Source organism: Rhipicephalus microplus, chromosome 4 (genome assembly GCF_043290135.1).
Source record: "Rhipicephalus microplus isolate Deutch F79 chromosome 4, USDA_Rmic, whole genome shotgun sequence".
NCBI lineage: Eukaryota > Metazoa > Arthropoda > Arachnida > Ixodida > Ixodidae > Rhipicephalus > Rhipicephalus microplus.
Genome location: NC_134703.1, coordinates 73,499,662 through 73,524,664, shown reverse-complemented (window position 1 = coordinate 73,524,664; position 25,003 = coordinate 73,499,662). Strand labels below are relative to the sequence as shown.

Genomic DNA, 25,003 nt, shown 5'->3' with positions numbered 1-25,003 from the left:
GTAGGAATAGGTGTACGGAACTATTGAGTTTGTTTGAATGTGATTCAATGCCAGGGCATGCAGTATTTCGCTGCACGATGGGTTTGCGACATTTCACAACGCAGTTCCGAATTGTAGCTCTGTAGTCTTCATCTATGATGGTGCAGTTTCGCTAGTTCAAAACCCGCTACTAGTCCCTGGTCTCCCAGAATGCGTGATCTTTTGTCAAATCACTTCCATCTGTGTCATTTTTGCTTTTCGAGAGTTTGTTCAGACATTGCTTTTTATTTACCTTGCTTAAAGTGCCGAACAATTTCAGTTATTACTCGTGCTTGTGCAATGCCACCTGTTCACAACGACAGTTGTTTCAGTGTTGATTCCAGACTCGCCGCAGATGCGAATGGCACGCTTCCACTCTGCGTTTGTAAGGCATTCTTCTGCTCTGTATTTTGTAACGCTACTCCTCACCTGCCCGTAGCTTCAAACCCTACCGCAGGAAAAAAAAAAAATGTGAGCTCAGGAAAGGGCACTAGTGAAATCTCTCTATTGTCTCGTCACCCTACACCCGTGAATCTCTTCTCCGAGGCTATAGGATGGTTTCTCATTGGCTGGAGTCTGGCAGTGGCATAACTGCAGTCGTGTTTTCATCATAACAGAGGCCAGAATCATCACGGTAGCCATGATGCAATGAAAAGAAAGATGTGCAAGATCCTAGCTACTGTCACACAGCCAAGATTTCTGGAAAATGAGGGGAAAAAACTTTGTAATTCATGTTCATCCTGCCATCAAAATTGCTCGATGATAGACCACTCTCCTAGATGTGAACCAAGTATTTTCTGTGTTACAACTCCACGTGCTGCTAGCAGTTCATTTAATAAAAATGTGACGAAACTAATAACAGTAAGATATATATTATATATATACAGTATATATATACATTGCCGTATACACATTCCGGCATACTATTACTTGATAGTGGTGGTCAGTCAGTGAAAGTGCCTCGATAATTTTATAGCTTTTACAAGGAGAGCTCGACAGCACTGCGAAGTGACGGCGGGGCTTGTCCGGGTGTCTCTGCCAACCCCTTGCATGGTCGCTAGATGTCTCCGCTAGAGCCGCTTTATTGTTGTTGTTGTCCGAAGGTCTCCAGGTGGGGGGCTAATGGCGTGGACGAACCACTGATGTCTGGTGCTGTTTTTTCTCATGTCTCTACCCTGTTGGCCACTGCACTGCATTGGGTGTTCCCGTTGCCTTTGTAAGCTCTTTCAAATATCAGGTCGATTCCGTGGAGGTGTCAAAAATCCTCAGTGGAGCCCTAAAGGTTTCTCTGGAGCTTGCTAAGTATTTTGCTGCTGCGTGCATCTAGAAATTCCTGCACTTTTGTAACTGACGATGGCATTTAGCCTTCGTACATTGATGAATACGCTTACCTTTTGCATTTAATGGATATTAAAGCCAAGTGTGACTTTATGCTACTTGGGGATTTTATTATTTTTTTTGTACCATTCGGGGCCATTGGAGTGTGAGGGCTAGGAATTTTGTAAAGCAATACATAGGGGTAGAAGCTGGGCATATTGGCCATGTTTTGTGACGTATTTACTGTGAAGCAGATGAAGTATGCTTAACCCTTTAATGCCCACTGTTATCATATTTTATAGATTGAATATGATACCCCAGTAACACTACAAAAAGCTACTATAGGTGTCACGCTAAGCAGCTATAGTAGATTCGACATGTTATGATGAAGGTAGAGTGACTTACATATTCTAAAATAGCAATTAATTATTTTCAATTATTGCTAATTAAGTTATGCCTCAAACGAAACTTCATTCATGTTTTGCTTAAAATGAACTGTACAAGAAGAGTAAAAATGGTCAGCGTTTTCTCACAATTTTTCTGATGGCATAACTGTTCCTAGGCACTAAAGGGTTAAAGACATAACAGATAAGCCACCCGTTTGCACGGTAACATTCTTTGTCCTACATTGCACTGTGTCACTATCGGCTCATGCTTCAGCTCATGTAGCTGCTTTGATTGTGTACCGAGGGAGCATCGTTGTAAAGCACAGATGTATATTTTCACATGAACAACCAAGTTGTGTGTGGGATTCGATTAAACTTACTCCAAGCTCCAGTGGATTGTATTTGAGTCTTAAACAATTTTCAAATGTTGACGAAATCGTTTCGCATTTCATGAAGCGAATCCTGTAAACCATAACCGCTGACATCAAGTCCCGACAGTCTTGACCACTGTACCGCAGAGCTGTGGCAGGGCAGGTATGCATCCATAAGCAACCTGCATCATGCTTGGCAAAGCATTCTCGTCCGCTGAAAAGACTACACTTAACAATGCTTCCTGCGGAAAACATTGATTAAAAAATGCAGTGGGTGTAACATTCCGCTTTTCTTTGATCTGTTTGCTAAATCACTCTATATGACTGACCGAGAAAGTATTTCTGGAGTAATATCCTTGATGCGGCCGAATATCTTAAATGTGCTTCTTCTCGGCTGCAAAGTAAATTATTGTCGTCATTTTCTGTTCTTTCACATACTGGGTGCTTCAGAAACAGTACGTGGCTGGCCATTTTAAAAGCGACCTCGACAAATTTACTCAGGGAGAGCAGCGGTCGTCCGAAAGCAAGTACGAGTTAGTGATGCTGTGCTTCAAGCTGACCGTAGATTGTTTTCAGATGTTGTGACAGCTAGATTGGAAAAGATTCCCCCTTTCTTTTTGGTTTGCTATCAATTATTGAGGTAAAAGCACATCACCTATTGAACACACACACATACAAGCACCACTGTAGAGAGTGAAGTGTTCGTTAGCCAGCTCGGTTATTTCCCAAAGCGTAACAAATGCAAAGCGTACGGGGACTTCGACGCACGGTGTAGTAGCCAACAACCAACCCATGACTACAAGTCTATTTTCTCTGTGTGCATTCAAAAGTGGTGCACCATCCTGAAAATAGTTGCTGTTCGGGCAACATGGTCTTAGTGAAGTTGCACTCTTTGAGCACACACATCTTCCGTTGGCCCAGCATGATGCACGGGCTTTTGCAGGGTTCCAGAAGCTTCACACCGACGAACTCGGTGGATAGTCATGTTAAGTAAGGCATGTTAAATTTTATCCGACTCTGTACCACGTGTTTCGTGATCATCCTTTTTGTCACACGGAACAGAGACAATGTTTGGTGCATGCCGATGGCAGTGTGCAGCTTCGTAGTTTCCATGAGCCTGCAATTATAACTATAAAACCATAAGGAGATTTATTTACATGGCGCTTGAGGGCCACAGCAAAATTAATTCTAGCCGCTTTATTTACATGGTGCTGGAAGGCCACAGGGAAATTAATTCAAGCCAGGCAAAGTGATGTCATGCCTTTCACTAGTTAGGCTGTCGGTGCAGAACTGCTTGTTTCATTTTCTAATGTGTTCACCAAATTTTGTCTCTGTTCCAGGAAGCAGCTTGAAAAATGTGATGCATTTGTTTGCACTGAGGAAGAATGTGCATATTCTGCAGTCTTCTCTGCCCATGAGACTGTAGTTCTTGCTTGGTTTATTTCTCAAGTGAATTTGAGTGCTTTATAGAGAAGATTCCGGCTGTCTACTCCTCTGCAGATATTATTGAATGTCTTGTAAATATATTAAGCAACATTTATGGCCTATGCCACTAGATGTCTTGCACTAGGCGCCATTTTATTTCAAATTTGATTGTAGATATGAGGTGGTAGTTCATGAAAAAAGTTTAGTTTTTCTTGTAATTGCATTTGTTGAAGCGTACGGTGTCACAGTGACACTTATTGTAAGTCTTTGAAACTACTCAAAACTGTATTTGCTTTTGGGCATGTAGTTTAAACCTGTGAAAGTGTCACAGCACTGCTCTTTCTTCTTTAAAAAGAAAAGACGTGGTCTTATGACTGATGAGATGCCGCTATGGTTGTGAGTTACTAAACTCTTTATACGTCTATGGCAATATTTGTAGAGTGTGCCGGTATATTTAACTGGCAGAACTGACCATAGTGAGGCATATTTCTATGTCAGCCGTCAAGCAATTGGTAGCATGTGCTATTAATAAAGCTGTTTGCTGTACTGTCATGATTGGGGCAACTTTAGTCGCAGGGATGCAGACATGTACGAGAGGTGTAGTTATCATAACATTCATGCCATATGTTGAGTCTCTTTAAAGCTGAAATTAAATATGTTGCTTTTGTAGGGTCTCGGAGTAGCATTGTAGAATGCTTATCAGCTGTATGCCTATGATCTTCCACAAATACAGGGAAAAGAGGTTACTTATCAGTGTTTATGTTTCTTGATTGCTTCTGTTGAAATGCATGTGGCTGCATATAAATGTGTTTTTTTGAGCAGCAAAATGAGTTGTGCAAACTCGATCTGAACTTGGACTCTGTCATGCCCAATAAGCCAACAATGAAATGTGCACTCGCATGCAATCTTCGGGTGCAATGCCAAGCCAGGGTGAGGTTCAGATAAAATATGCTTTCGCGTATGCTAGTGGCCAGACATATCAAAGCGGGGGCGGCGCTCATGCATGTGCTATCGATATTGTGATACTTACATCTCGCTGTGGTGCCGGTATGCATTTCTGTGTTTTGTGTGTGAACAAAGTGTGCTTGTCTCGTGTGTTCCTGCACTGGTAGCACAATGTATAAGCTATGCCGTACATAACTGAGTCATGTGTTTGATGAGCAGCGCAGCAGTACACGTAAGAAGTCGTATAATGTGTTAGATGTGCAGAAGAGTATGTGAGTTAATGTTGTTTAAAATTGGCAGCATTGTAAGTTGAATTCGGGAATCAGTAAATCAAAATTTCTGTCAAAATTGAATGTGAGACTTTGTTATATGCTCCCACCACTATTTCCTGTAAATCCAAATATGCGAACACCAAGAGTGGTCCTTTCACTAGCGCATTAAAGCATCGCCACACGGCAGGAGACCCTGCAAATTTTGGCAGAAGTAACCTGTGTATATGTAACAAAAAAGTGTTGGCATTAGCTCCTCGGCCAGTCACCTAAAACTCTCTTGCAATCAACTGGGAACAATGTGTACATCTTAAACTTCTAATCTGCGAAAAAATTCCCCCGTCTCAGGCATCCTGCTTTTTGCATAGGTAGCCTAAATGCTGTAGCCCACACATACATTGTTATAAACATTCCCAGTGTATACGACTGCAATGAGTTGTGCAAGGTGAGAAGAGAATGCGACAAAGTCGACAGCATTAAGTGTAAAATTTTAACTCCAACAAACATGGCATATCACAAAGGCTGCTGCGCTGCTCAACTGTTCTGCAGATCGTGACACGGTAACCAACAGGAGCATGCATTTTAGTGGAAGGTCCGCACCTTCTTGCCAAACACTGGTGTCTGGGTCGCAAAACATGCAATACAATCAGCAGCACCTTCACGTGCCGCGCTTGCTCTGTGCAAGCGACTCCTCCTCTGTGAACCACACATGCATCGATCGACGTTGTCTGTTTTCTCTCTCATCACCGTTGTTTCTGCGGCGTTTCTCCTTGGCTGTGCGCGACTCTAGAACCCAACAAGAGAGTTGGAATGTGTTGTTTGTGTTCGCTCGGTGTGACATACCACGCTTGTTGTTTGTGTACGTTGCCAGAGAGCCTGTGCTCTGGACATTCATGTTTTGTTCCTCTCCCTCCCTTTAACTGGCCAAGGTCACATGTCTGTAGTTGCTCAACATTACATCACTCTCAGTGTGACATCTTGGCAGTGGTCGCTTAGCTAGTCGTTTTTTCGAAGTGCGTTTTTCTATTTACAATAAAGCAATGTTTCAGACTGTACAGAGTTTGCCTGTCTCTACTTTGTGTGCTTTAATTAAGGAGGTATTCTGATGTAATGCAAGTGTTAGCTCTGCTGTGCTTTTAAATTGAATTCTCATGTCACTCCCCGACTGCCTCGTAGTAGTACTAAATTAAAGCCCATGTTGGAAAAAAAGATCGAAGATGGCGAGGAGAGCTGGCTCCGGATTCACGTGCTGCAGCAGCAACCCACGGAGTCGGGCTTTTTGCTAGGCAACAAGAGGCTCGATTTCCTAGAAGATATGAGGCCAGCTCTCGTCATCGTCTTTATCGTTATCATTTTCCAACAAACTGCCCCGCGTGCAGAAGGTCATCTAAAATTAGATTCAGGAGGGTAAAGGCGTTGAACTGCCCACTTAATGGTAGTTCCACTCGGTAGCCACAACGTACAGGATCTGACATTGCTATCTCTTCCTTTGCGGAGCTCTTCTATTCGAACAACGTTCCATAGTTGTCGGGGGCTTACTAGTCTCTTGAAGGAGAATAAGGTCGCCTTTCTTGATTCGATCAGATGAAGTCGCTGATTTGGGAAATGGCATTGCTTTCAACTCCGAGAGGTATTCTTTAGACGAACGCTCCTAAAAAATTCTGAGAGTGTTGTTTCTTTGTTCCCACATAGGTAACATATTATGACTATTGACTGTGATCTCGGCGGGAGTTTGGTCGGGAAGTGCAGATAAGCGTCTTCCAATGAAAAAGTGAGCTGGAGAAAGTGGTTCTAGCTCTCAACAGTCGTTATAAACGTATGTTATTGGTCAGGAGTTGATGACAGCTTCTACTTCAGTTAAGGTCGTCTATAGCTGTTTCTCTGTAAGAGACGCTTTTCCTATGCACTTCTTCAACGTCAGTTTGACAGACCTGACAAGTCTCTCGTGAAAGCCACCTCACCATGCATGGCCGGCTCGATTTTCTAGAAGTGGTGCCGAAAACCATCGAAATAGTGAACCACATCGATGGACTCAAGGTAATCGGCTTCCCGCTTACGGATTCAACCGACCGACTTACAGCTGCTCACCGCGTTGACGAAACATGGAAGCTCTCAAACTGAAGCGTAAATCCGAGAGAGCCCAGGCACGACATCAACAGTCCACAACCGAGTCATTAACCACATCGGCGAAACCAGTTACAAGCAAGAACGCCTGCTTTTTTTGTGAGGCATACACCCATAACACAGAGCAGTGCGACTGTCCGATTTCTCTTGAGGAAAAGAAAACAACGACTACCCAGTGCAGTTCGATGTTTCTGATGCACATTTCAACATCATTTGGCAAAAATTGCAGAAGGAATGTGACATGTACAAAGTGCAATCGAGGTCATGCCGAAACAATATGTGAACCTCGGTTGCTGAATTCAATTAACAGTCCACAAACATCACCAGCGCCGATGCAGCTAGAAATGATTGAAACTGGCAGCTCCAAACCGTGTGTGTTTCTTCAGACAGCTAGAGCTTGGGCCATCGGACAAGGAAACAAATGCCTAGTTCAAGTTTTATTCGACGGATGCAGTCAGCGCAGTTTCATGACGAAGCGACTGGCTGATAAACTTGCGTAGTTGATTACACGGTCACGAAAATCTTTCAGTGGGCTATTTAGGAGGACGACATGATGAGGATCCCTTCTCACACGTGTTTATCACCTTGAGTTCAGTGCGTGGTTGCAAGTCACAGCAGATAGCCCTCGTCACGACGAAGATCAGCCATTAATCAATCCCACGACCAACAAGAGAGTTCAACGATAAACTCGGACACTAAGGACTTGACTTCTCCAATGTAGACCAAGCTGAGAGTCCAAAGGCTGTTGACATCTTGATCGGCAGTGACTATTACTGGTCTTTTGTCACTGGAACCATCGACAATTTAGAAAACGGACTAAAAGCAGTTGAGACTTAGGCTGGACGCTACATAAACTAGCAACATCTTGTGCTACCGCCACACACTGCAACGAGGTCATTGTACTAAAACCAGAAGTGATGAACCGTGAGACAACAGAAAATTACGAGGACTTGTAAATAATGAAAATAAAATCAGAGGGAAGTAAGAACATGTACAACGAAGACCCAGAAGCTCCTTCATTCGAAAACGCATCCCTACAGCGGTCACAAGCCGGCGAGATATCATATGCTTCTGTGAAGTTACAAAACGGGGCTTCGGACGATCCACATGTTATTGGAATGAAGTCTACGCGACCCCCACAGTTTAATCTCGCTGATGTGGACAATGTACCGAAGGCCTTGAGTGAGACTGCTACAGCACACTGATGCCGGCGTATTGTCGTGTGGTGCGAGAAACGCTGATGAATTCATTCAGCAAAGGACCGACAAGAAACCCTTCATCCTGCATATGGCATCTTGCTTACGCTGCATATGTGGCAGGTTGAAGTCTTCCTCGGATAAGAGGAAGCAGAACTCTGGAAAGCAGAAGACTGCTGAATTTTTAAGAAGAAGAGCATCCTTAGCCTGGTGGACTAGAATTGGCTTACTTGAGAAGACAGTGAGTGGTCATCACGCTGTCTCTACACAAACTCTGCCAACCGTGTCACAGCTTGGCTACTACAATATGCCTCCAAGCGCAAACTGAAGGGTGTTTCTAAGGAAGCCTTCAATGCCGAAGATATAAAAGCCGGTGCAGCATGCTTTCCTGGGAACACTTATTTAGCGGAGGCCTTTCTGACATGAGAAGAAGTTTAAGCCAAAAGTTAGCGCCCCGTTTACACTGGTCAAGCAAGCACTGGAAAATATATATATATTCTTCAAATAGTGGAGCTCCACAGCCTACCACCAGGTAGAGCTACTGTGAAACAACCGGACCTTTCAGCATCTGTATCCGCTGGAATTGAACTTTTTGCAAAATTCTGCGCGCAGGGCGGTTTGTTAGAAAGAAAGATCGAAGACGACGAGGAGAGCTTGCTTCAGATTCACGCGCTGCAGCATCAACCCAAGGAGTCGCGCTGAGGTTTATTTCAAATAAACCCTTTTTTGCTACGGAACGGGAGACTCGATTTTCTAGAGCCCAAACCTAGTCTAAATCAGTCTTTTTTTTTTTTTGAGCACTTGCGTTTTCATTTCTTTTAAAAGGAGGATTATTCAGTGGAGAAACAGTACACTAAGGTTCCTTTTGTCAATGAGAGAGGATGAGTATTTCTGAACAGTTTTGATTCGTGACAGATTCCTTTACAAAAAAACTTTCAAAGCTTGGGGTGCTGAATTTTATGTTGCTTTAGAATGCGAATCAGTGTTTCAATGAATAGTCACCTAGCACTCAATGAAACGAAGTAGTATCAAGTGAAAGTTATATGTAACAGTTCCCTTATGTAATAGTTTGTTTTGAGAACTAATTAATTTTACTGCACTTTATTCATTGAGATGGCACGAAAACTAGTTACTGATATTCGAAATAGCATGTGGCTACATGTGTCTATAATAGGCATCGCTGCTTTTATTATGTAGTGTTACTTGTTGTGTGGATAGTAACAGCACAGTCAGCCAACTTTGCTCCTGCCTATAAATTGGGTAAGTATAGCAACCGGACAGAAAAGCTGCAATAAGTCAGCATGGCTTTATCTAAACTTGCACCTGGTCCACACGAGAATCAGATGAATTATTGCTATAAATGTATTGGGAGATGTAAAAGTAAATGTAACCTAAAATTGGTAATTTAAAATGCTTGTCATCAGAGGATATTATACATGCACATTACATGTACAGTCTATGTGGCATATATGTTGTAGAGGATGTAATGAATAAGGTTACGGAGTACGACTGTGGCAATGAACAGCTGCTGTGCTCTGTAGCCAGTATGTATATGTGTACTTTCTTACTTGCAAATGCTTCACTAGCCATTCCTTGCTTTGCTAGTGAAATCTTTGTCACTTGCAAGTCACTTTACAACAAATAACACCTATTATTATACTCTCTAGCGAATGTCGGTAAGTGAAAACCTGTTTATTTTTCACATTTATTATCTTGTTAACCTCCTGTTGATCATGTTGTTTCATGTACATTTTCGGCATGTCTTTGCAAAACCAAAACAGCTTTGACAGTCAACTTAATTTAGGCTTGGTTTCAGAATATTGGCTTGCTTAACAAATATCTATGTAAAGTTTGTTGTGGATGCAATTCTATGCTATGTAAAACTAGCGTATTTGTACGTTATCTCGTAGTGAAATACTATGCGGTATGGTTCGCTATCAGCCAACCAAGATAAAAGATTGTGGGTCAGACACCTTGAGTGTAAGTTCGGTCGTTGAGCACATAGAGTTTCCCACAATACTTACTAGAGGGAACTCTGGCGCTAGTGTCTAGGGGAGCAGCAACGCACGGCGCTTCAGCGAGCATGGGAATGATGGGTAGTACACACATTTGTCTATTATTCATACTTCTGGCCTGCCTTTGGCTCTGTGTGGGTTCGTGTGGCTTGGAGCTGTTTTCTTACGAAACAAGTATTAGCAAATGTTCAGCGATTGAGCTTCATCATTTTATTTTTTTAGACTTACTTTCCAAATTGGCTCGCGAAGTTCAAAAGCATTCAATCTTTCTTTCAAAACAAAACCGAAACACAGCAATAAACGAAGCCGCAAGTACGATTCGCCGCCCGCAAGTACGAAGACTAGGCAAATGTGTGTACTACCCATCATTCCCATGGTCGCTGAACGATCGCAGCGCCAGAGTGCCCTCTAGTTAATTTTGAGAAACTCTATGGTTGAGCAAGGTGATGATTGCGATGTGGTGAAAGTGTGTGCCAACATTCTCCAGAACATGTATGCAGACTCAACACACGTGATACAATGCAACCAAATGTGATGCACACAATTCTGCTTCAGTTTGTAATGACATGCGGTATCATGCTCTTGACTTTTCAAGATCTGTGCACCAAAAAGCAATGTTCAATTGAAATAAGTGCAAATTAGAAATGCCTTATCAGAAGAAAAAAAAAGGATGGTGCACAGAAGTGTATGCAGTCAGATAAATGACAAATACAGTATGCATATGTAACATCGCTATCCTCTCACAAATATTTGGCTGCCAGTGTGGAACGAAAATGGTCATTCAAGTGCACGGAGGACTATTTACAAAATTCTGCTATTCATCATTGAGGTGAACACACAGCATGAAATTGCAATGCCTCTCGTGAACACGAATGCACACTGGTACCACTGAAGTTCAGCATTGAGTTTATTCAAACATACATGAACTGACATAACACATTGGTGTAAAGACGAGGATACCAAAGTACAGTACTAGGCTACTTTGAAAACAGGCCCCGACGAATAAGCGATAGGAAACAAGAATTATGAAATACAGAGCAGTCGTAAAAAGTGATACTGTATGTCTCTCTCGATATAGAGTAAACGCTCATTAGGTAGAACCTGAAGGGACTGGGAAATTATGTCCCATGAGGGTGCACAATAAAAGTATGAAACCAATCATATCAAACGCAGTTGTTCTATTTAGGCAGCAGTTCAGGATAAAGCAGATTTCTATTTACTGAGAGTTTACTGTACAGGTTGTTTCAAGAAATGTGTCCTAAATTGAAAAAAAAAAAAATCAGGAAGATGTGTTATTTGCTTGCTGTCTTCATAATTTCTCTTTCTGTTGTATTAGGTGCCTCATTCTGGAGGCCTCAGATGAATATGGCAGTTGCGCTCGTAGGCCTTCAGTTTCACCGTTTTCATGGTTGAGTTTTATTACGTGGCAGTTATTACATGAACAACTTCAATTGTTCCATTTAACATAGCCATCTAACTTTACTAAGAAGTTAATTACTATAACTTCTCTAATTGCTATCTCAGATTATGTCCTTAGCCATATTAGGAAGTCTGTAGTTACGTAACAAACAATTGTGAAGGCGTCAAACAAATATCCCATTTTCTTGTTTTTTAAGGATTCTGGGCACATTTATTGAAACACCCAGTGTTACGCGCGTGCATCTGTGACAGAAGGTAAAAACAAGTGATGTTCAACCATAGTGTGAACAGATTGCAAACAAATACAATTAGTCACTAGCCTGTGGAGTAAGCCTTCACCTACGCTGATGAGGTTCACAGGTGATTCTGCAAAGAATCAAGTAGAATCATGAAGCCATGGCACACACCCACGCTGGGAGACTGATCATGAACTGAGTAACTTCAGAAGAAATGTCTTAAATATATGTTATAATTTATTTATTTAACAATGACAGAAAATAAAATAAAAACAATATTGCAAATATTAAGAATAAGTGAATATGGAAGCACTGATATAAGTAGCAAGTGGAGAACTTGGGCAAGGAAAAAAAAAGGCAATTGGGAAAAGCAGGACAATAAAAATTAGGTTTATTAACGAGAAACAACTGTTGAGTCCATCCCAAATTGGCTTTAGATCTGGATATTCCATATGGCATGCACATGTAGATCTGGAAAGTCGTATTCATATTGCCCGTCACAAAAAGCAGTTTGCGGCTTTAGTAACATTAGACATATGTAAAGCATACGATAGTGTAGAGTATTCTATCTTGACTAATCGGTTATGAAGTCATGGTCTTCCACCTTGTATAGTAGCATGGGTGACGAAATTTTTAAATAGAAGAGAATTCTATTGTTATCAAGACGGTTTCTCTTCCTGTAAGCACAAGCAAACCCGAGGTGTACCTCAGGGTCAGTACTTTCCCCTGTATTATTCAACATATTGCTTAGTACCATCCCCGTTCATCCAGATGTGAAAACCTATGTTTATGCCGATGACATTGCTTTCTTTGCTATGGCACATGACTTCCACTGTCTCTACACTATCTTGCAAGCATATCTTAATGAAATAGAACATTGGCTGGATGGATTGATCTTGAACCTGAATACCGGTAAATGTGCTATTCTCGTTTTTCCTATCAAAGATCCCGTGCACATATCTATTAATTACAAGCTTCAAGATATCCAACAAGTACAATCATTGAAATATCTTGGAGTTATGTATAATGAACATCTAAATTGGCACCCTCACATTGAATACATCGCGACAAAAGCAGTACGCGCGATGGGCGTATTGCGGAGGTTGAGCAATTGTAGATCAGGTATGAGAAGGACGGCACTTTTGATTATATATAAAATGTATGTCCGACCTGTGTTAGACCTGTGCATTCTTTTTTCTGGTGCGCCAGCCTACAAACTTCGGCCGCTCGTTCTATTGGAAAGAGAGGCTTTACGGCTCTGCTTAGGACTTCCAAAGTATACTGCAAATGCAGTGTTATACCTTGAAGCACGAATACCAACCTTATTATGTCGCTTTAACATCATCACTGTGCAGACCTTTTTACGACTATATGAAGCACCGTTTAACCCTGAACAAATTATTTTTATTTCCAATCCCGACCTATTCTTCTCCATGCATTGGCCCAGATTTCACAAACCACAAATAGTATTTGTTCAATCGTTACTTCAGCCTCTAAATGTACAACTTCGTGATCTGATTCCTTTAATTGAGCAACAAAATTCTCCAGAAATTGTTTACCATGATATCTTCCCAACTCACGCTAAGCTATTACCGACAGGCATTTTAAATGGTTTATTGCAGGACCATTTAAGTACTCTGCCAACAAATGTCATTATAGCAACGGACGCATCTAAATCACATGAAAAATCAGGCGTTGGAATATATTGCCCCGTACTTGATTGGTCATTTTCACTTCGCTTACTTCATTTTCTTCCTGTCTTTCTGGCTGAATTCATGGCAATAATGTTAGCTTTGCGAAAGGTAAACATTTCCGTTCCAGTCGTAGCAATCATTGTGCTCTTCCCTGTCCACATCTGGTCGCTCACCCATACTGAAACTTTTTAAATCATTGGTTCCCTGTCATCTCCGAAGTATTCATTTAATCTGGACACCAGGGCACAAAGGTTTGTTGTTAAACGAAATAGCTGATTCTTTTGCGAAGGCATCGCTTTCGACACCAATTATTCCTATTTTCCCTCATGCAGTATACATTACGGTGGCGCAATTTCGCACACTTAAAATCGGGCAAAATTTATCAGACCCTGCACTTATGGCTTCTCCAGAGTACAAACACTTGTTATTTCCCTGGCGCAGTGAACTGTCCAATTCAAGGATGATGGAAGTTGTCATCACGAAATTTCGTTGCCACGTTATCTCCCTCAATTTTTACTCGCATAGATCAGGTATATTGAATTCCCCTATGTGCATTTACTGTAATCAAGAGGAAACAATCAGTCATTTTTTATTACATTGTTGCCGTTTCGATGTATTCAGGCAAAGCATACTAGCACCACCTCTTCAAAGACTGGGCTTGCAATTATCACAACCTGATCTTTCATTTGGAGCCTCTACACTGGGTTTCAGCCACAGGGATGTTTTATTCGCGGTTCAGGCATACATCACTGCGACTAAACAATTTTATTGCTGAATTACGGTCTCACTATTTTTCTTCAAAGTTACAAAAGTTCTGTAGTAATGACGCAATGCTGAAAGTATAGGGCGAATTCACCTTATAATCGGCCAATCCCCTCCTTTGGGTACGAGCCATTTGCACAGGGAAACAACAACAACAACAAGGCATTGGCAATCAACCTTCTGGTCACTCTATCTGAGAGACGAAGCCCTCTAAGAAAGTACATTTGGTGCATGAAATCTAATCAAATGGGTCAACTGGCGCACGGAAACCAAAGTAATTGTGTGCAAGGTAGAGTACTACAGCGAATGATGCTCTGTTGTCTCATTGATTTAAAAAAAAAAAAAAGTAGGCAGGGCAAAGCTGCTTGACTAACTCATTTGACAATGTAGTCCTTTGATAGCAATTCACTTGGTCGTGTTTGACATAAGATCTAGTGATCGATTCACGCGCTGTAACTCTAATGAGTCGCCCCGCCGCGGTGGTCTAGTGGCTAAGGTACTCGGCTGCTGACCCGCAGGTCGCGGGATCGAATCCTGGCTGCGGCGGCTGGATTTCCGATGGAGGCGGAAATGTTGTAAGCCCGTGTGCTCAGATTTGGGTGCACGTTAAAGAACCCCAGGTGGTCGAAATTTCTGGATTCCTCCACTACGGCGTCTCTCATAATCATATAGTGGTTTTGTGACGTTAAACCCCACATATCAATCAATCAACTCTAATGAGTAGGTCACCGACGATGCAGAAAGTTCATTTGGCACTTATAATGAGTTTGGATGCCGGAATTACATGGATAACCGGGCCATTGACATATTTCATTGTTGGAGCATCCGCCCTTTCTTTCAGAGTGGGGCCTTGATGTTCTGCAACATTCACCAACTAACGTTATTCTTATCTGCGTGAAAATGAATGACATTGCACTCGACACATACCATTACTCATCAGCAGTACGGGAAGACCACTTCGACGGTGACTCAACCAACCCGCAGCGACATGTCCATCCAAGTTAATCATGATTTTCATTTCAGGTTTGGGGCAGATCGCAACAACCCGAGCACCCCACAAAAGTAGGCGGGGCGCCCCTGGGACGACCTGTGCCCCCGCAAAAATTCCGACCGTATTGCGAGTACGGTGGAGCCGGGCGTCAATCCGGCTCGTTATTTTCCTTACTCATTAGTTTAAGGCACGAATTGATAAGGGCATGGGTAATGAGACTGACCAACAACGACCATACTAAATGCGCAAGGTACGCGAAGTAATTTTTGACAGTTTATGTTCACAACTCTAAAGTTCGTCCAATTATTTTACACGTTTAAGTTTTGTAATTTTACCTCAAGCGCACCTTTTATTGAATATTAATCATTTACTTCATTTCTTTATTTAAAACAAGTTAAAGCTTGCGTTCGGACCATCTCACAGTTTGCTAAATTCGTCGGCGCGTTGAGATGCAAATATTACTTGGCTTGGCTACCTCAAAAAAATGCGGTTATGAAGCTGACGCATAAAAATAACGCTAAAAATGGCAAACGTACTATTCTGCACAAACTTTTGCGCATTTTTTTCACAGCTTTTATACTCAAGATTTTGAAACTTGCACAAATTTTATAGAGCTATTATGAAAGTTGTAGTACTTGTGTTTAGACTGCGTACGCTAGCAATAAATGACAAATAAATAAATAAAACATTTAATAATTTATGTTTAAAGCATAAGCGGTAGTTTACTTACTGGTTAGCAATGGTTTTCAACGAGTATAAAAATTTAAATCTCTGAGGCTATGCGTAGCGATGGGCCGACGGCGTGAATATTAGCGACACTTAGCTTGGAGTCTGTTCTAAGTTCGGGTTTTGGGCCCTTGCTGACCCGCTATGATTATGGTTCCCGCATCGTATGCAAGCTTTGCTCGGTGGTACCGTCAGTTTGGTGCCGTTACGATTCTATATTTACTGACAGCTATGTGCGACAGCGATTGGCACAACTGAGGGAATCTCACAAACCCGAGGACCGTGTTTGCGTAGCGAAATGGTGCAGTGCTGCGTACCATTCTGCAAGTCGACACCGGGCCCATCGAACAATTACTCGTTTCACGAGTTTCCCGTCACGAAGATTCGTGTCGAGTGGCTACGACGGATCGCTCGCAAAGCTAATGGTAATACGCAGCTACGGTGAACGCTGCTGTGAGTGAATGTAGTTGCAGTCGCCGTCTGTCGCTTGCGAACCCGTTGTCAAAGGCTGACAACGTTCGCGACTGTTAGTTTGCGCCGTCTCGTTGTGTTGCAGCACGCTCAACTTCAGTACTTCGAGGTCTCCGTGCATTAGATTCATTGTTCCAAATTGAAAATGGGTTTGTCTTTTTCGTGTGACGAGTAACGTTTTCAAGACACTAATCACACTTCAAACTGCGATCTCGCGCTAACCTTCATCACTCGGTAGGTGTTCACATTTGTCCAAATAGACAGGCGAGCATTGCAAGAGCATTCCCTCGCTCTTTGTTGTTCAGTTGCCCCAGTAAACAACTCGGGCAGTTCGAGTACGTGCCAATTAATCCAGTGCTCTAGAACGAGACTGTCCAAGTAGGCAGAGCTAAAGTAGTCAGTGTCACGGTAGATGTGCCACTGAGTATGTGGCAATCTCTTGGCCGTTGTCCCGGTAGGATTGGGCCCAAGTAGACAAGGTGGTCAAGGGCACTAATTCAGTGGCACTGGGAACGTGGCATTGGATATGTGTGCATTGAGCCAACAAGACAATGTGTAGATTCGTTACAAATGCCTCATACACGGAATAGCTGTGCAGCTGAATTACCTAGCAGGACAGCAGGCAATAACTGAAGGAGTTGAAAATATGGAAGCAGCCCAATAAAAGAAAAAAAAAAGTGAACAGAGTGAGGCACTTAAGAATAAAAAAAGATTGACACTATTTTTGTAATGTCTCGTCTTGCTTGTCGCCACCTTTTTGTGCAAACTTGTCCAGTATCTCACTCGTGGGTTTGTTCTGACACCTTTGAACCTCGTGCATACATTGAACAAGGAGTGGCAAAAAAAAAAAAAAAAAAGCGGGGGGGGGGGGGGGGGCAGTTACAGAGGAGTGAAAAATACAGTGAGAAATTTACAAAGTTGGCTACAGAGAAGGCTGATGCATATTTTGCGCAGAAGTTTCCATCAGCAGAATCTACCTTTCCATAACATTTTACATTAAGGAAAACATCAAAAAGAAAAGTTTTGTCAATCTCAATTCTTGCATAAGCAATTAGCAACAAACCTGAAGCATTGCAAATGTGAGAATGGTCACTGATTGTACTTGAATGTGTCTTTGGTGCACTGTCTCCATGTTGTTTGCATGCCGATTGCATTGATTTCAACAGCCACGGTAGAATGGGCTATGCTGGAATTTTTTTTTTTTTTGCATTTATAGTGCACGCAGCACTGATATAGCACTGTGAGTGCAAAAGAGGCCAGCTTGATTGGCATCTGTAGCTGGGTTCTGTGTTCACGCAACCTCAATGAGGTTGCGCGAACCCGAATTGCCCCTTAAAAATTTATGCCTTGCATGTATCGCTTTGTATCTACAAGAATATATACAGTACAGCTGAACATTTTCTTTTATAAAAGTGGACAAGTCCAGCAGAATGACATCCAGTTGTCAGTCAAGAAAGCGAGTGTTATTATAGTTTCCATGTGTTACTTTTTCCTGTTTAACCTGACTTGAAGAACAGTATATATTAATGGGTATGGATAGTAATTGTTTGTTTACAGGTAAAGCAGAAATTGTCCTGGAAGGCTAATACTAACACTGCACATGCACTTGTGTTACACTACATAAAATGAATACACTCAAGCTTCATTGTAGCAAAGTCGCATTTACATAAAAGTAACTTTGTTATAACTGAAAATTTATTATAAAGGTGTATTCTAAATTTGTGTTGTTATAACCGATATTTCGTTATATCCAGGTTCGTTATATCGAGGTTTGAGTGTACTCAAAATAACTGTGGGCATTTTTTGTATAGTTGGTCAAAGCAGAGCTAATTGTTCATCTTTGCTTGTTATGCAGGCACGAGTAATAAACCATGGTGCCCAAGCGATCGAAGCAAAGTGTGTAGTCTGCACTTCCGCGAGGAGGACTTCCGCCGGGATCTCAAAATACGCCGTCTCCTCCCAAATGCTGTGCCGTCCATATTCCCGGGATACCCTCCCGAGATGCAATTGGCCCGTCGCCTGTCCCCGCAAAAGGGCGATGCACTGAAGCTGCTGGAAACAAGCTCCGCCACTGAGGAAAGCGTTGCTAGGCCACAACGAGGACGCAAGAGAAAACGGTGAGCTCGGTGGAAAACTGACCTTGTGGTAGCGGTAAAGAAGATAAGCAATTTCATTTTGTCTCTTGTGCACACTACTGCACTGCAGAAGCACGGGCAGGCTGAAAGGAAGTACAAACAAACAGAAATAAAGCATTGTATGCGTACCTACTTCAAACTTACAATGAGCAATAGAGATATGAAAAATGGTGAAGGTACTCAGCCCTTCAGCTCATTCTTTCTGACTGAACCACGCTGGTCTTGGGAGCAGAATTCTGTATTGAAACAGAAATGAATGAGCTAGGTTGTTTTCACATCTTCATGTTTTATTTTCATTGACTTGTAAATTACCATCGTTCTGAATGCTCATTTTTCTAATGCTCTACTACTTGTGCTACAGCGGTGGTTATTCCATTGCCCACATTGTATTGCATTCCTGTTTATCGCCTGCTCACTCACGGTACTCGAGTAGGTTACATTATTGCTACCTGGCAACTGTTGACGGTACATAGTATGTACGCATACCAAGCATATCCGGCACAGTTATGCGCACTGTGGTATGGACACTGCCACTGTTACCAGCAGTCCGTGCTCATTCTCTTGGGTTGCCTACATAACACACGAGGCTGCTGACACAACACCTATGCATGTAATCCTGTGGGTGTTGGCCAGTGCCATTCGCGGCCGTGGAAGCAAATTTGAAACATTCCTCTTTGCCAGGTGGCATTCACTTAGCGTGTGAACTTATTACAAGCTGACAGTTGACAAATGCACTCTCGCATGCTACTTGAGGGCATCATGTCTGCCGGGACAAGACCTTTGCAATGATAGGATAAAAAGAAATGTATGGATCAGGGGCTTATTTAGCTGTCTGACACAACTTAAACTAACAGAGGCCAAGGAAAGTATAGACCTTTTTAACCTGGGTGCTGCCTTATTGCCTAGTAGGTGATGCTGTCCATGGTCTGGCAAGCTGCTGGAATGGGCGAAGCTCCATGTGTGTATGGAAGGTATTTATGCGGTTGCGGTAGCAGTCGATTCTCTTTGTTCTGGCTGGCTGAAATTCGTATCAAGTGTAGGTCGGAATGAGTCCGTGATACACACTGAAAGGTTTTGATCCGTGCGTGGTCAAACATGATATAATATGCGTTGGTGTTTGAATGTGTCACAAGTGGTCTAGGCATGTTTTCGGCACTCTCTATATTGGAAAAAATGCGTGAATATTTTAACTCGTTATAGCAGAGCAAGCAAGTGCTGGCACCTTTTGTGTTTACAATGAATTTTTTTCCTGGACTGTAATCTTCATGTTTGTTTTTTCACTTGAGATTCGTTTATTCTGTCACAGCGACTGCTGCTCGCACATGTGGTCATGCATGAGCACGCAGTCTCAATTTCATGGCAATGACGGCATCTGTTTGTTGCACTGTTGTCTATCTTGTTGCTTGACCGTTAGGTGATTGCTTATTACTCGCTCGTTTATTGCCCACCACTGTGGACGAAATTAGAATTGTTTACAGTGAGGTCTGGTACATAATAGTCGATGCTGATGTTTACATGCCAGCAAGTTTACTTTTCTTCTTTTATATTTTGAAAGTCATGTCATTTGATTGGCTTTCGGTGGTCATAAAGCGAGGATGGTTAGAGAGCTTTTTCTCCCGGTGAGGCACAAAGCGCGCTTGGGCTCAAGCCTATGATCAGCATAGGAGGTATTTTGTGTTTATTTTTTTAATAATGTTGTCTACCAGTTGTACAGTTATTGTAGAATTCTGCCTGTCTTTTGCAAAGCTAAGCAGTGACATTGACAGTTATAGAAACAATGGACAGTCGTAACGACACGGTTTTTGTTTTGCCCTTTGAAAACAATTAACTGTTGTATATTATTGCGTGAGTTTTTGGACAAAGATGTTAATCGTGCAAAAAATTGTCTTCCTTAGGTAGTTATTTTACACCAGTGACAGAACTCTTGTTTTTTTTTTTTTTCACTATTCGGCTTTCATATCGCATATGGTGCATGATACATTTCGCTGTCTTACATCAACAACAACAACACAAGGATCTCATCTTGTTCTTTTCTCACATAATTACGTGAATGTTCAAGTTTACCTAATGAGGCCGATGCAGAGCACAAAGTAGATGTGTCATGCCTGTTGCCCTACTGTAAAGCGAGAGGTTTTTTCATCCATGATAATACAGCTACATCAACCGCAGTGATCACCGTGTTGAGGTGAGCTACGAGGCTAATTCTTTCGACCAAACACATTACATTAAAAAACATAGCTGACCCCTCTGTCTACGAATCGGTCATACACTAATGTTAAACGTGTCTTCACAGAGGCAGTTGAACATTTATTGGACATTGTTTCACGACAAGAGCAAAGTAATGAATACTACAGCTACAAATTGTAATGTCATGCGAAGAATGGCAAGCAGCTCGAAACTTGCAGTGCGTACCTCAAGCAGAAAGCATGCACGAAATGAGCACACAGGATGAGCGCGGGCAAACAACTATCACAGCTCGAGGCTTAAAGCTCTAACACAAAGAAAAGTGCAGAAAACAAATGCACAAGTTTACAGAGGACGATCGCAAAGAGCTGTCACAGAGCTAACTTGTTCATGTGTGAACATTACGCTCCTTCCCGCAAATGCGGCCATGGCAGCCTGCAAAGTGACCTTCGTGCTCTCTTTGACCACTGTAACTTCAAAACAAAGTTGCGATAGAAGCACAAAACGTACACCGCATTCACAAGATAAGCGTGCGCAAGCATAGCGACGTGCGGGGCTGGCGGGGCGACGATATTTAGAGCATGTCCTATGCTCAGGCTTCACAACATATCTCAAATGATAACAAAAAGCCGCTAGAGTTGCTGAACACTGAGGACTGCTAACAGTATACAGTGTACATAAATAGCTTGCTGTTAGCAAGCTGGACAATAAATGCTCTGTGGCTTAGTGGTTTCGCTGCACGCAGGGAAGCGAGAGGTCGAATGTTCGACACATAGTGGCGAATTTTTTTCTTCTTGTTTTTAAGACGATAGTCATTTTTGGGACCTTCAACGCAATAGCCTTGGTCCGTCTGTCTGTCTGTGCATTTGTCTGTTTGTCCGCCCTTAACAGTACCCTAAACGGCACCGAAGTAGCCAAACGATACTCCAAACAGCCGACCCCATCCGCAGCGCCCACCGATATTGCTCAAGATTCAGCGTTCTACTTGTGCAATTGTCAATTAAAAAGCAATCAATGTGCATATCTGAGGCACCATAACAACACGTCAATATTCTGTATGTGTGTCTCTTACTAGGAAAGGCATACATCAGTAATTATAAGAACCGCAGCGTTTATCACGTTGCGCTTACCAGGCAACGCCTGCAGGAAAAGGCAAGTGTTTCCAAAGCTTTGCTAAGATGACACGGTGGTGGCACGTGCCCGTCGCTTTGCGTTCTACACCTTATCACCTCCGAGATGCGCACTTCGTTTTCCAAGATAACTGCCAGATAGCGCTCAAGTCTCACATGTGACGTGACTTGATGCACTCGTTTGCCTCCACCGCAGGCTCGAGACACTGTAATGCAGCGCCTCCAGTATACCATTCACCGATTTTCTTGTGCAGAAATTAAATAAATGTTTTGTTCACTCTCTCCAGACGCAAGACTATAATTTTGTCAACGTTTGCAGTGTAACACGCAGATACGGGGCCAATTTTTTGCTTTGCTACCTGTTAATATTTTACAGCATCACATCCGTGACTGATATACGTCAGCGAAGCCATGGTGGACCCCGGCATTAAACACTGTCGTGTTAAAATGTAATAATAAAACGAAGTGAAAACAACACGGGTGGCTACTGTAGTGTTGCTTAGGTGTTTTGCACGTGTTGATGGAAATTAGGCCTGGTTATGTCTTGTGCTGGACACCCAGATCACAATGTTGATCCAACTCTCTTTTTAGGTTGACATCAGGCAGTTTGACAGACAATACTCAAGTGACGGTGGAAGTGTCAGGCACTGTGGCAGGAAATACGATGACCACCACATCATTGACTGCTACTAAAGAGAAATTGAAGAGAGCTTGTGCGCCTGAGCCGAAGGCACGTTGCAGAGCGGGCCACAGAAACCTTGCTGATTGCTCAGACCTAGTGCAAGAGTTGCCAGCTGTTTCAGCAACTGCAGGGCAACACAACCAGAGTTTTTCATCGACATTAACTCCAGCATCTTGTTTACAGAATTCGGTGATGAATAACTCCACCTCGAATTTGGTTATCTATAGCATGCAAAGCTTGCAGAAATCACCTTCTATGCTTTCTGCAAACTCAGCAGAAGCTGCAACCAACTCATGTGCTACGGAAAGACCTCTGGTAAGCTCCATGCAGCTGGAGAATGAAGAAGGAACTGTGACAGCCGCTTGCATTGAAGCCTCAATTGTGACTGCTTTAGATCCGGTGTCTGAAACTACTGTTGCTGCTGTCAAGGTTGTTGAAGATGCTGCTAGCAATTCAAAGACACTTGTACCTAGTTCAATCAATGCAGCCGCAATCTCGTGCAGCCAATCGTCGTCTACAACGGACTCCCAGCTGCCCTGTTTAGTGTCGCCACAGGCAGGCATGGTGTTATCGCTCAATCCCTCCTCTAGTGAGATGGTGCAACAGGGCGAGTCATCACAACTGGAGCCGAGTGCACCGTCATCAGAAGCAGTTGTGGTCTCTGTGAGCACACCACCGATGCGTGCACCACAAAGGCTGGCAGCAGAGCCTGGGTCTCGTATATTGATGTTAACAAACAGTTCCACAGCCACAACAGCTTCCTGTAAGCAAAAGCTTGTGGCAGTTGCGCCTTCGGGAATTAAACCTGAAGCGGTGAAGGAATTGCTGCTGAGTTCTGGGCGTCTATCAAACACTGTAGTATCAGGTAGTGCAAACCCACTAACAAGCAGGTTGATCAATGCGAGTGAAAGCAATGTAGCGACATCATGTGCATTGAGAACTACTCTGGGCATGGTGAAAGCCGTCCGGCCAAAAACGCCAAGGCACATAGTGAAGGTGGGGAGAGTGGTGAACAAAAGAGAGTCTTCAAGTAATGTCCCACGTGTGGTAGAGCAAGTAGACTGTCCGAATAAGCCGAGGCACACAGTGACTCCGCACTTAACATCTACTCGCCGATCGAAGTCTCCAAGTCAGTTGTTGATTTTTGACAGTCCAGTAACCACAAGTCAGCTTAGCAGAGGGTCTTCAAGTAATGTCAGGCGTGTGGTAGAAGTAGACTATTCAGGTAAGTTGAGGCACACAGTCTCCCCGCACTCAGCATCTGCTCATCGTTCGAAATCTCCGAGTCAGTTGTTGATTCCCGACTGTCCAGTGACTGCGAGCCAGCCTGAAGTGCGTGAGAAACTCCCTACGCGAAGAACGGTGGGGTCACAAACACTGCTCAACAGGCCACGGCTGCGACACCTGTGCCAGCGGCTCAAAACATTGCAACGGAAGTGCCTCAGACTTCAGACCCACAAGCAACATCTGCAGCAGGAGCTGTCCACTGCACGGCTGGAGGCCAAGCGTGCTCAGACCATCGTCAAGGAGCTGCGTCTCACCCAGTTTCAGGCAAGATGGCAAAAATGAATACTGTTGCATTGTAGTGGCATTCTCCCCAAAAAAATTATATAGATTTTTTTCTAGTGTTCATCAAAGTATAACTGTTCCACCTCATGTTCAAAGATAGTGCAGGGACCAGTGACAATCCTGTTTAGCAAAATATGAGGTACTGAATTTATGCTGCTTTCTTGGGAAATTCAAGTAAGGAAGCAAAAACTGTACACGTTGCTCACGACATGATGTGTCACAGTAGCTCTAGATGTGTTGGTTCATGGCTTAGTAAGGCCTACCATTTCGCTACTAGTACTATTTTCACTTCACGTAATATTGGCTTAATGTTGGCTTGTTCACACAGATCAGAGCCATCATAACCTTTAGTGACCAGATTCACTGCAACATGACGGGGTTATTTTGAGCAATTGTGTGTAAAAATTGTTATATTGAAAGTTTTGATTTCGTGTTTCAGTTTGTGAGCACTGTACATCAGCAAGCAATTGTTGACTCTTTGTCAGCAGGAATGGAAAAATGATTTGCTCGTGTACTATCTCTAAGAGAGGAAACACAAACAATGGAGCGCGTTGCTTTTGGCTCAGTCTGGTAGTGACATACCTTGATTGTCTCTAGGCAATCCATTGCTTCCAGCTGGTATCATCGTAGCCATAGAATTTTGCTCTGGCCGACGCCGTTACGCTGCGTGCGTGTTTCAAGCGCTATGCATGTCTGGCAGCTGGTAAGCACACACAGTGCTAGCCTGGGCAATATTCTAGCACTTTGGTGATGCTGGCTGAAAGCACTTATTTGCCTTGTGACAGTCAAGGCACGTCAGTATGAGACCGTGACAAAAAGACCATGTGTTCCACCGTTATATCGCGATAGCACATGTTTCGCAATAGCAGATGTTTGTGCATGTTTGACTTAGGATTGTGTTTCTTTTTTCCTTCTTGTGAAATAAATTGTGGAGTTTT

The 25,003-nt window shown here is 42.9% G+C and overlaps 1 protein-coding gene, 1 long non-coding RNA gene and 1 other non-coding gene across 6 annotated transcripts in view; 1 reads left to right on the top strand and 2 right to left on the bottom strand.

Moving 5' to 3' along the window:
* Window positions 1-10,955: 10,955 nt before the first annotated feature.
* Window positions 10,956-15,712, bottom strand: LOC119171415 (uncharacterized). The gene is made up of 2 exons (XR_005109815.2): window positions 15,105-15,712; window positions 10,956-11,851 (listed from the first exon to the last, which is right to left on the bottom strand). It is a non-coding gene; the product is annotated as an uncharacterized LOC119171415 (long non-coding RNA).
* LOC119173030 (U12 minor spliceosomal RNA) lies at window positions 15,205-15,359 on the bottom strand. The gene has a single exon (XR_005109985.2). It is a non-coding gene; the product is annotated as a U12 minor spliceosomal RNA (small nuclear RNA).
* A 312-nt stretch (window positions 15,713-16,024) lies between the features above and the next one.
* Window positions 16,025-25,003, top strand: part of LOC119172121 (THAP domain-containing protein 1) — a 21,956-nt gene continuing 12,977 nt past the window's right edge. For 2 of the 4 annotated variants that reach the window (XM_037423123.2, XM_075892944.1), the window contains exons 1-2: window positions 16,040-16,319; window positions 18,221-18,482. In XM_037423123.2, the coding sequence (XP_037279020.2) occupies window positions 16,193-16,319; window positions 18,221-18,482 (389 nt within the window). In that variant the 5' untranslated portion in view covers window positions 16,040-16,192. Of the gene's footprint in view, window positions 16,320-18,220; window positions 18,483-22,405; window positions 24,048-25,003 lie in introns of all 4 variants that reach the window. The other 2 variants (XM_075892942.1, XM_075892943.1) reach the window with 2 other exon arrangements.